The following is a 12,020-nucleotide window of genomic DNA, read 5'->3' on the forward strand; positions in this document are numbered from 1 at the left end:
AACATAGGATGAGATGGTTGGATGGCATCACTGAATCAATGAGCATGAGTTTGAGCGAACTCCAGGAGATAGTGAAGGATAGGGAAGCCCGGTGTGCTGCCATTCATGGGGTTGCAAAGAGTGGGACATGACTACACGAATGAACAACAGGAGGAAAAAGGCCTGACTGGTGAGGCTGTTAAATATGGCCATGGGCATGTGCAGCCCAATGCTGTCTGTCTGTCTGCCCCTCTGCAGGTCACACATCCCTCCACTTGAGCCATGTGGTTGTCTGGGAAAGGGATTGCTCTGCTGACCCCGTTTCTGCCCCTTCCTGAGTCCTGGGGTCTAAGTCTGTGGAGCGACAGGAGATTTCCTTCCACTCTGCTAGGATTCAGCAGATGGAGAATTCAATTCCCAATCATACGATTTTTTACGTAATTTCATTTATTTATTTATCTTTGACTGCATTGGGTCTTCGCTGCTGTGAAGACTTTTCTCTGGTTTTGGTTAGCGGGAGATACTGTCTAGCTGTAGTGTGCAGGCTTCTCACTGTGGTGGCTTCTCTTGTTCTGAAGCACAGGCTCTAGGGAGTGTGGGCTCAGTACTTGTGTCTTCCGGGCTCTACAGCACAGGCTCAATAGTTGTGGTGTGTGGGCTTAACTCCCCTGAGGCATATGGGATCTTCCCGGACTAGGGATCGAGCCCGTGCCTCCTGCATTGGCAGGTCAGTTCTTTACCACTGAGCCACCAGGGAAGCCCCTAATCATACTCGTGCATCTATTCGCCAACTGGTTTGGAATACAGAGAGAAAAGGGTCTGATTAGTAGTCTCAGAAATTGAACATCAAAGAGAACCTGTTGAAAAACCAAAAGAGAAATGAAGAAGCCTCCTGATTTCTGCTCAGTCCTCAAACCGTAGGCTCATTATCTGAGAGGGACCAAGAAAACTATATACTATGGCTTTGCTGCCAAGGATCAGGATTGAGTTGGGGGCCTAACAGTCTGCTCCCAGTTCAGTGAGGTTCTGTGAGGGGACAGAAAGCAGTCCTCCTGGGACAGAAAGGATGACACAGAGTTTGTGTGCTGTGTGTGTGTTAGTCACTCAGTCGCGTCTGACGCTTTGTGACCCCATGTAGCCCACCAGGCTCCTCTGTCCATGGGGATTCTCCAGGCAAGAATACTGGAGTCGTCATCACTTCCTTCTTCAGGGGATCTTCCTGACCCAGGGATCAAACCCGGGTCTCCTGCATCGCAGGCAGATTCTTTACCATCTGAGCTATAGGGAAGTCCCTATAGCTTTATGTGTTTATAGTTTATGTGTTAGACAGTGACAGAAAGACCACTGTTTGAACCCATGGCTTATGATCCCAACTGAGTCCCAGGCAGCTTCATTTTTCCCTGAGTGACCTGTATGGTTCTGTGATAATCCTGGTAGAATTCATTTACTGGTAGGTGATGCCCCAACTCTTAAGAAAATAATACCGATCTCTGAGAATTTTCAAAATTAAATGTGAAGATACTACTGGCCAGGGAAGCAAACGGAGGTAGGCAGGAAGAATGAAAGGAAGTAAGATGCTAGAATTTCATACTAAATATCCATGTACCACTGATTTTCTGAACTCACTTTCTCTGCATCCTAACAGTCATTAAAATGTATAAAACTGGATATTCTGAAGCAGCAACACTAAGAATTATCATTGCTGCAGTTGCTTGGCAACCTGAGACTTTGGTTATTTTATTTCTAAACAGGGAATGCTATAAACTGGTATCTGGCGTTTGTGAATATAGTTTTAAATTGATGTTCTCTCTGTAAATCAGGAAGAGATAATACAGCATTAACGTACATTTAAAGGTTGCTAAATTTGCATATGTGTGTGTCTCATACCACACGCACACAAAGATTCTTCCTCAGAGTTTCTCTCCATTATATGCTATCTTAACTAAATCTGGAGAATTAATATCCCTTTGCATTTTTCCTGGAAAATATCTATTTAATTTCCCTTTGTCAATAATATGCATTTGGGTCCCAAGGAACAAATCTTTTACCTCCTGTGTGAATCAGGGAAATTGAGTATTGTGGCTCATATCAGTCATGAGCTCCTTTCTCTAGCTTCCCAGACACTGTGTGGATTTCCAGTTCTGAGAAAGCAAAGACAAATCCAACATCTATCTGGCTACTGGGAGAAAATTATTTCTCAAGACAAGGCAAAGGTATGTCCACCTTCTTCAGAGATGTGACTCTTCTGAAGGCCTGATGAAATCTTGGGGTACTCCCAGAGATCCTGCCTATGGGTTCCAGCATGGATGAGGTATTCACATTTTTAAAAAGTTGGCTTTATTTATAAAATGTCATTTCTCCACAATCTCTCCACATTCTCTTGAATGTGACCTTGGTTCCTGACTCCTCTGTAGGGCTTTAGGAGGAGAAAGACTCCCTTTCTTTCACATCATCCAGACCCTGATGATGAGCATCCCTAACTTCTGTAGGATAATCTCGTCTAAAGTGGCCCCTGGGGCTTCCCAGATGGAGCTAGTGGTAAAGAACCCGCCTGCCAATGAGGAGACATAAGAGATGCAGGTTCAGTCCCTGGGTCGGGAAGATCCCCTGGAGGAGGGCCTGACAACCCACTCCAGTATTCTTGCCTGGAGAATCTCCGTGGACAGAGTAGCCTGATGGGCTACAATCCATGGAGTCACAGAGTCGGACGTGCCTGAAGCGACTCAGCACGCATGCGCACAAAGTGGCCCGCGGCGGTATTTGCTTGCCACTTGAAGCTCATGACAGCACACGGCCTTGGGCTCCACCTTTCGTCCCCAGAGAGAAGAAGGGCACCAGAGAGTCAGATGCCTGAGCCCTAGAGAGTGTCTGTGATGGATTCTCACACACAAGGATTAGGTCTTGGTCTGAACCACAGACCAAACCCATAAAAGAAGAGCACAGAGCACCAGTTCCATCATGGGGCTGTTCATGCAGAACCAGGCTTCATGTTGACTTGGGAAGAGGCTCTCAGACAGATACAGCACTAGAGGGTCACAGAATGACTTTCCATGACCTCTTGTTCTGTGGAAGCCGGGACATTATAACATCTCTGTTTAGAAATAGAGGACAGCATATTGTTGGCAAATAATCAAACAGATTATTTGACCTATTGAAGTCATTATTTCTCCAAATGGAGTCACAGTTATAAATGAAGTAAAAATGTTTCAGGCTTTAAGCATCACTGTGTGAAGGGTATGCTTCCCCTTCATCTAGAAGGTACCAAAAATTCTATTTTGAGAGAACTGGGTGGTGGTTAGAATTTCCAAGTCTTTGGAGAGACTAGTCCTACAGATCAGCTGGGACATAACAGGACTTTAGCCAAAGCCAAGTACACACTGACAGATCCTTGTGGTGGCCCTTCTGGGTACCAGTTCTAGTGATGTGTGCCTGCCATGCTGGTTCTTGGCATGGGAATTCATTTTGATGCCACTATACATTTTTCTCATCTATCCAAGGGGAAGGCTATGATGAGGAACAGCAAATGGCTGAGCAATGGAAGGAAACAGGCAAAATGCACTGTCAAAAAGCTTAGGACTATGACAGCTTCCCCGAGACAAGAGGTTCCCCAAACTTAGGGAGTTCTGTGTAGCCTGTCTGACAAGGGGGCTGGAGCCTTTGGTGGTCTCCTTCCTGTCCCCAGGTGCTTTTCTGAATGGTGTCACCACTTGGGATTGATTGATGGAACTTGGATTGCCCAGCGAGCCTGAGCTATGTCACGGCTGTGGCTGGGAAACTATTCTGCGCTTGCATTTATCACTTATAAAGGCAATATCATTTGCAAAGTCAAAAAGCATTCAGGGCACACCTAGGGTGCCCATGGGAGCGCCTGGGATGGGTAATGAATCCAAACTTGCTTTCGGGCTTGCTCACATGACAGAGAGTCTGTCTGGCACGATGATGAAGAGAAACGAGGACAGGCTTTATCCCTTCTGTGCACATTCCAGTTAATTTCCCAGAAGCAAACACAAGTGATGTGAGTTCCAAGCACAGAAGTGTCCAGGGTGACAAATGAAGTGCGTTTTTTTGTGTGTTTTGGAGGGAGTAGGGGGAGGGTCATGAGAGTGGAGTCTGGTTTTCCTTTTTTTTTTTTTTTCCTTTAAGTGAACAAGAATAAGAGGAAAACTGCAAAGGTACAAACCTATCTCAGGAACTTACTGCAGAGACAGGGTTTGACATGGGAAAGGTGTTTAGTATGCTAACAAAATGCCGTGTGATGGGGGTTTGGAGCACGTGCTGAATTGATAAAAGAAATCTGGGCCACCCTGCTGTGCTGAAGACCTCACGCTGTGCAGAGCAAAGGCAGCTAATATATTACAGAGCTTGATGAGGCTGGGCGAGTGGATCGGTAAGGAACTGCCAAGGTCTCTGAGGCTGTAAAACGTGATGCGGTTTGATCCTGCCACCAACTGGCTGGGTGATTTGAGTAAATCTTGGCCTTATCTTCCTGCACCTTGAAAGAGGGTAGTTTGTCATTGATTAATCACTTTGCAAATGCATTCTCAGAACCAAATGTTGACTATCTGCTGTGGCTGAGAATCTGGAACAATATTATAGCAACGATCTTCAAAAGCTTACACATAACGATGGGCATTAAGGACTGAGGGATGATACAACTGGCTATACAAGTGCACTGCCAGTGAAGGTTTGGGGAGGACAGAGCTGGCTGGGTGGTCAGGCCACCATGTTTTCTGACACCAAGCAGTGGGCAGCTCTGCAAAATCCCCATCAGGAGGATCCTGATGGTGGGGGACAACTCTATGCCTGTGTCTTATGTCAACACCGTATTTATATGGCAACCCACTCCAGTACTCTTGCCTGGAGGGTCCCATGGGCGGAGGAGCCTGGTGGGCTGCAGTCCATGGGGTTGCTAAGAGCCGGACGCGACTGAGCGGCTTCACTTTCACTTTTCACTTTCATGCATTGGAGAAGGAAACGGCAACCCACTCCAGTGTTCTTGCCTGGAGAATCCCAGGGATGTGGGAACCTGGTGGGCTGACGTCTATGGGGTCGCACAGAGTCGGACATGACTGAAGCGACTTAGCAGCAGCAGCAGCAGCATAAGCCTACTTCAACAGAGAGTGAGACGGTTGGATGGCATCACTGACTCAGTGGATATGAGTTTGAGCAAACTACAGGCGACGGTGAAGCACAGGGAAGACTGGCGTGCTGCAGTCCATGGTGTCGCAAAGGGTTGGACACAACTTAGCGACTGAACACAGTCTACTTCAGACATGGAGTGTCTTTAATCATCACTCCCTCAGAGCCAGAAGGGAAAGAAGGGAGCTGAAGCGGACAGATGTCTGAAGAGAATGGTGAGTGGAGTTTCCACATTTTGTCAGCCCTCGCAAGCGAGCAGGTGGCTGGTCGTTGTGGCTAACTGGTGTATGGTAGGTTTAATTTAACAAGAGACCTTGAACTATGAACAAAAACAATTTTTAATGTTGATAGTAAAACCCAACTTGAACTAAAAGGAAGTTACTTTATCTAAAGTAAAAGTAATTTCATATGCTTACTTTTATCCATCCCCCCACCATCAATTCAACAAATATTTATTGAAATCCATAAAAGCATGTTGCTCCACAGAAACAATGTGAGATATATATATATATATATATATATGAGATGTAAATATACAAGCAAAATACATAATCAGTACCCTCATAAGGTGGTATTTTGAATTTTGTCTACATCATGATCTGTCAAGTTATCATAGTAATACACGTTTCCCTTTTTATGGACAGGGAAGCCAACAAGGGCTGATAACTCTTTTCTTTCTGAGATCTTCAACCTTGACAGTACCTCTCCAGACCTTTTTGTCCCTCCTCTTCTCTCTTTCCTCCCTCCCTCCCTCCCTTCCTTCCTCTCTTTCTTGTATTCACAAGTTGACTTTATTCAGCTGCAGAAATGATACTGAATGAAACTTCATAAACCTTCAAATTGAATTTTTTCTTCCTCATAGAAAAGAATCACACAAGGGCGGGAAAAGCCACTTCTGGGTGTACCCTAGAATTCCAGATTTCAAGAACTGAGACAGACTGGCTTATAATCTCTATTTAAACTCCAAAGTAGGCTAGTAACGGGCTTCCTGGCGTAGAACAAAATCACAGTGTTGGCATCAACTTACGGTAGAGGCAAAGCACAACTCCAGATCTCGTACTGAATCTCAGTTTTTGTAGAAAAAACTGCCTGACTTACCTACACAACAGAAACTTTTATTTTGTCAAGTCCTACAGATTAAAAAATGATTCCATATACCGTATATTTGCTTAATCCTCATGGCAACTCTGTAAGTGTTATTTCCATTTCAATAGGTGGGTATTGGCTCAACCACATTATCATTATTGGTTATTGAATACAGTGTTACACACTTTACAAAAAACTGTCACACACATATCATTTTGAGCCTTTTATCCTGGTTGTGTAAATAAGATATATAGCTATAGCCCTCAGTTCATGAGATGTGAATGTTCAGATAGCTAGTGAAAAGTGCAGCTGGACCTTGGCAGAGCCTGAAAAATTAGAGAGTTCCCCTCATCCCATCACCACATTGTCCATTGGAAAAGCTGAACTGGAGCGATGGTGGTGAGGGGTGGCTCCAGGGCTGGGTCATTCATGGCCAAAGATGATATGGCAAGTTTTTGGCTATTCCAGACATAGGAGCAGTTCTAATTTCATCTTTCTGGAGCATAACTGAAAAGAGGAAAAGGATCTTGGAAGTGAAACAAACATTTGCATGGGATAGTGGGTGGTAATTCCCCAAGCTTTTCAGTTCTCCTAAATAGGATTGCCACATAAAATACAGGGTGCCCCTATAGCTTATTCAATACTGGGGATATACTTACACTGAAAATATTTGGTTTTTATCTGAAATTAAAATTTAACTGGGCATCCCAGTTTTTATTGGTTAGATTTTTTATTTTTATTTTTATTTTTAGATGGTTAGATTTTATTGGTTAGATTTTTTATTGGTTAGATATGGCAGCTCTACTCCTAAGGGAATGGTAATTCAATCTTAGGACCCTTGCTCTTATCTCTATAAAGCATTCATACAGTGGTGGTAAAAATGTGAGTGCATGCACGCTAAGTCATTTAAGTTGTGTCCAACTCTGTGATCCTATGGACCTTAGCCCCAGGCTCCTCTGTCTATGGGATTCTCCAGGCAAGAATACTGGAGTGGGTTGCCATGCCCTCCTCCAGTGGATCTTCCTGACCCAGGGATCGAACCCACATCTCCTGCAGCCCCTGCATGGCGGGCAAATTCTTTATCACTAGTGCCACTAGGGAAGCCTCAGCTATAATCTACCAATGGCAATTGTTATTAAAGCCCTCAACTGAGGTAGCTTCCTATTATTTCTGACTTGAGCAGCCTAATGTTAGGATTGGGGCCAATTTATGTATTTCCACAGCTTTTGAATTTGGCAGATCATGCATTACATAATTGCCAGCGAAGGCCAGTTTACGGCACTGAACGGACAGTGTGGTCCGTACCTCTGCAGTACGACTCTCCCCAGATGTCACTAGACTGAGAAACCCTCACCTAGCCCTGGCACCATGTTTACTGCATCCCATGCTTTAAGTAGAAGAGTCACTTACTTGTATGGGATGTGCTTGCTGCCATTGACGAGAGCCAGGATGACATTGCCCAGGGCAGACAGTGAGAGGCACAGCCCTGAGCCTCCTTCCCGATTCTTGCTAAGAGCTTTTACACAGCTGCCAAGATCGATGAGGTGCAGGCGGCTGCGGCCTCCAGACACTGCCACAGGAGAGAAGACAAGAGAAGAAAGGACTGGTTAAGTCTGGCAAACCCTCATCTGTCCTTCATGTGGCTCTGTGGGAAATCTGAGGGGGAGAAAGAGGAAGTAAAAGGTTGAAGCTCATGATCTAGCACAAGAGCCCAACCAAATCATACAGCGGTAACAAATAGCACAGTCCTCTTAGATTCTGTCCATCACACACCACTGGCCTTCTGAAAGCTATGGACATTCCTACTATAAATAAGGGAATAATTCCTTTTGGTTGAATTAGATGAGATTTAACAGAGAAGGCAAATTTCTATTAAAATAGAAAAAGATTTGTGCCTACAGAAATTTCTGCCTTTGTGTAACAGAATTCTGAAATTGATCATATTAAAACATGAATAGCTCATAAGTGATTATCTGCTTTGGTTGAGTGTTATAGAGACCAGTGACCTAAAGCTCAGCCAGGAATCAGGTTAATAACTCAAATAATAATCAAATGGGTTAAAACCAGTAATGATGAGAAAAATCTTGAAAATAGCCGGAAGGGGAAAATTATGTTACAAGTAAAGGAACAATGATAAAATGATGTTTCTCAGAAATAATACAGGTGAGAAGACAATGGAGCAACATTCTTAAAGTACTGAAAACTTCCAACCTACAGTTATACACCCAACCAGAGTATCATTCTCAGATAAAAGGAAAATAAAGACTTTTTCAGACTTAAAAAAGCTTTAAGAATGCATCACAAAGGATATACAGAAAAGAATGAAGAGTTTTGGAAATGACAACCATGTGAATAAATTTATGTTTTTCTCTTATTTAAACCTCCTTAAAAGTTAATTGACTGTGAAAGCAAAAATAACAACAATGTAATATGTGGGTATAACACACACAAAATTAAAATGTTTGACAACAATAGCACAAGTTTAGGAGTGGAGAAATGAAAATACTCTACTGTAAGGTTCTTATTCTAGACATGAAGTGGTATAATATCACTTAAAAGTAGACTGTGATAACTTAAAGATGTATACAATAAACCCTACAGCAATCAACTACATAACAGAGATTTAGAGCTAAAAAGCCAGCAAAGAATATTAAGTGGAGTCATATAAAATGCTCAGTAAGTTCAAAAGAAAGCAAATAAAATAAAAAGGAGAAGAAAGAACACATGTGTTGAATAGAAACCATACAGAAAAATAATACTTTGGGCCACACCATATGAATTATCCCATTAAATGAAGCAGTCTGAATATCCTTATTAAAACTCGATATTGTTGGATTTGATAAAAAGCAAGACTCTTCTACATGCTGCTTATGGGCAGTGCACTTCAAATATAAAGAAACAATAGGTTGCAAATTTAAGTATGGAAAAGGATATACCATACAAATAGTTGCCATAAGAAAGCTGAGGTAGTTACAACAGTATCAAACAAAAGAGACTTAAGACAAAAATATTACTAGAGGGAAAGAGAGACATTTTATAATGATAAAGGATAAAATTCATCAGGAGGTCCGAACAATCAAAAATGTTTATGCTTTAATAATTGAAGTTGAAACATATGAGGTAAAATCTGATAGAACTGCAATAATGAACAGAAAACTCCAGACTTACAGTTGGAGATTTCAAATACCCCTTTCTCAATAACTGATATAACAGAAAAGTAGAGAGAAAACCGTAAGGATATAGAAGATTTGCACAACTATCAATTCATTCTACCTGACATTTATAGAACATTCAACCAACAACAGCAGAATACACTTTCTTTTGAAATGCACATAAAATATTTACCAAGATAGACCATATTCTGGTACATGAAACAAGTCTAAGTAAATTTTAAAGGCTTCACATCATTCCAGCTACACTCTGCCACAGTAGAGTTAAATTCGAAGTCAATCCAGAAAGACACCTGGAAAATCCCTAAATATTTTGAAGCTCAACAACACAGCTCCAAATAACTTAGGGTCAAAGAAGAAACCAAAATGGAAATTAGAAAGTGTTTTTAAGTGAATGACAATGAAAAACAACATATCCAAATTAGTAAGACACCCCATTAAATGCCTATATCAGAAAACAACAGAGGTCTCCAGTCAGTTACTTCAGCTTCCACTTTAATAAACTAGAAAAAGATGAGCAAATTAAAGATTAACTCGCATAAAGGAAATAATTAACACAAAATCAGAAATCAAGGAAATATAAAATTTAAAGAACAAGAGAGAAAAATCAATACCGTCTAAAGTGGATTCTTTAAGATCAATAAAATTCATATTTCTCTAGCATGACTGATCAGCAAAGAGCGAAGACACAAATTTCCCATGTCAGGAACAAAAGAGGTAGCAGCCTCACTACAGTTTTTACAAATAAAAAAAGGATAATAAAGAAACATGATGCTGGTAAGTTAGCACAACTTGGAAGAATGAACACATTTCTCGATAGATACAAAGTACCAGAGCTCCCTCAAGAAGTAATGGATAATGTGACTAACCCTACATCCATTAAAGAAATAGAATCTGTAGTTAACAACCTTTCTACAGAGAAAGCAGTGTACTTAACCACACTGGTGAATTCTACCAAACTATAAAGGAAGAAATAATATCAGTTTTCACAAATTCTTCCTGAAAATTAAATAGGAGAGTGCGTGCATGCTAAATCACTTCAGTTGTGTCCAATACTTTGCCATCTCATGGATTGTAGCCCACCAAGATCCTCTGTCCTTGGTTTTCTCCAGGCAAGGATACTGGAGTAGGTTATCATTTCCTCCTCCAGGGGATCTTCCTGACCCAGGGATCGAACCCGTGTCTCTTACATCTCCTGCATTGGCAGGAGCGTTCTTTACCACTAGTGCTACCTGGGAAGCCCCAGATAGGAGAGACTACATCCCAATTAATTCTTTGAGACCAGGATTACCCTGATAGCAAAAACAAAGATATTCCAAGGAAAAAGTTGAAGACCAATTATCCCTCATGAACAAATAGGCAAAAGTTCTAAACAAAATACTAGTGAGTCATACTAGAAAATTATAGCTAGGAACATATTAAAAGGATTTTTATACCATGAATAAATTAATTAATGACTTAATAAATGAATCAATCCAAGGAATGCAGGGTTGGTTAGCAAAAAATTCATCTATCATTATAATTCACCATATTAGCAGACTAAAAGAGTCTCAGTAGATGCAGACAAAGCATTTAACAAACTCCAAAATCCATTATTGATAAAAATGGCTGGCAAAATATAAATTAAAGGTTATAATCTCAGTTTGATAAAAAGTGTCTAGGAAAAACCTGCAGATAATAGTATTCTTAATAGTAAAAGACTAAAGCTTTCCAAGATAAAAAACAAGACAAGGATGTTCACTCTTTCTATTCAACATTATATGGGAGGTTCTAGCCAGAGTAACTGAAGAAGGCAGTGGCACCCCACTCCAGTACTCTTGCCTGGAAAATCCCATGGATGGAGGAGCCTGGTAGGCTGCAGTCCATGGGGTCGCTAAGAGTTGGACACGACTGAGAGACTTCACTTTCACTTTTCACTTTCATGCATTGGAGAAGGAAATGGCAACCCACTCCAGTGTTCTTGCCTGGAGAATCCCAGGGACGGGGGAGCCTGGTGGGCTGCCGTCTATGGGGTCGCACAGAGTCAGACACGACTGAAGTGACTTAGCAGCAGCAGCAGCAGCCAGAGTAACAGGCAAGAAAAAGAAAATGTATCCAGATTGGAAAGAAAGAAATTAAACTGTCTTTCTTGACAGATTACATGATTATGTAGAAAATCTAACAGATGCCACAAAAAAAGCAACTAGAACTAATAATTGAGTTTAGTAAGTTATGGAATACTAGGTTCATGGATCGAGATAATTGTATTTTTAAACTGTAGTGCCAAACAACTGGAATTGAAATTTAAAAATAACTTTTACAGGAACTTCAAAAATATTAAATACAGATAAATCTGACAAAAGATACACGCACTGAAAATTACAAAACATACCTGAGAAAAATTAATAAAGACTTGAAAAAATGAGAGAAGTGTGATGCAGGAGAGCAAGGAAAACATCCAGGAACCACTGTCCTGACCCCAGCCTTGTCTCTGCTCATCCCATCTCAACTTTACATCTAGCACTAACAAAAAAGGTGATGAAGGTTTATAGAAAACATAAAATTTCAATTCAGGTTCTCCAGTGGCAAAAAGCTTTCCACATTAAGGATGTTATATTTTGTTTATCTCCAACTATCTCCAGTAAAAATCCTTAATAGGACAGATAT

The 12,020-nt window shown here is 41.4% G+C and overlaps 1 protein-coding gene across 2 annotated transcripts in view; it reads right to left on the reverse strand.

The window, feature by feature from the left end:
- KIF26B (kinesin family member 26B) overlaps positions 1 to 12,020 on the reverse strand; it is a 528,852-nt gene that overhangs the window by 66,885 nt on the left and 449,947 nt on the right. For both annotated transcript variants that reach the window (XM_027564671.1, XM_027564672.1), the window contains one exon: positions 7,615 to 7,774. In XM_027564671.1, coding sequence (XP_027420472.1) covers positions 7,615 to 7,774 — 160 coding nt within the window. The remainder of the gene's footprint in view (positions 1 to 7,614; positions 7,775 to 12,020) is intronic.

Source organism: Bos indicus x Bos taurus, chromosome 16, assembly GCF_003369695.1.
Source record: "Bos indicus x Bos taurus breed Angus x Brahman F1 hybrid chromosome 16, Bos_hybrid_MaternalHap_v2.0, whole genome shotgun sequence".
In the NCBI taxonomy this organism is placed as follows: domain Eukaryota; kingdom Metazoa; phylum Chordata; class Mammalia; order Artiodactyla; family Bovidae; genus Bos; species Bos indicus x Bos taurus.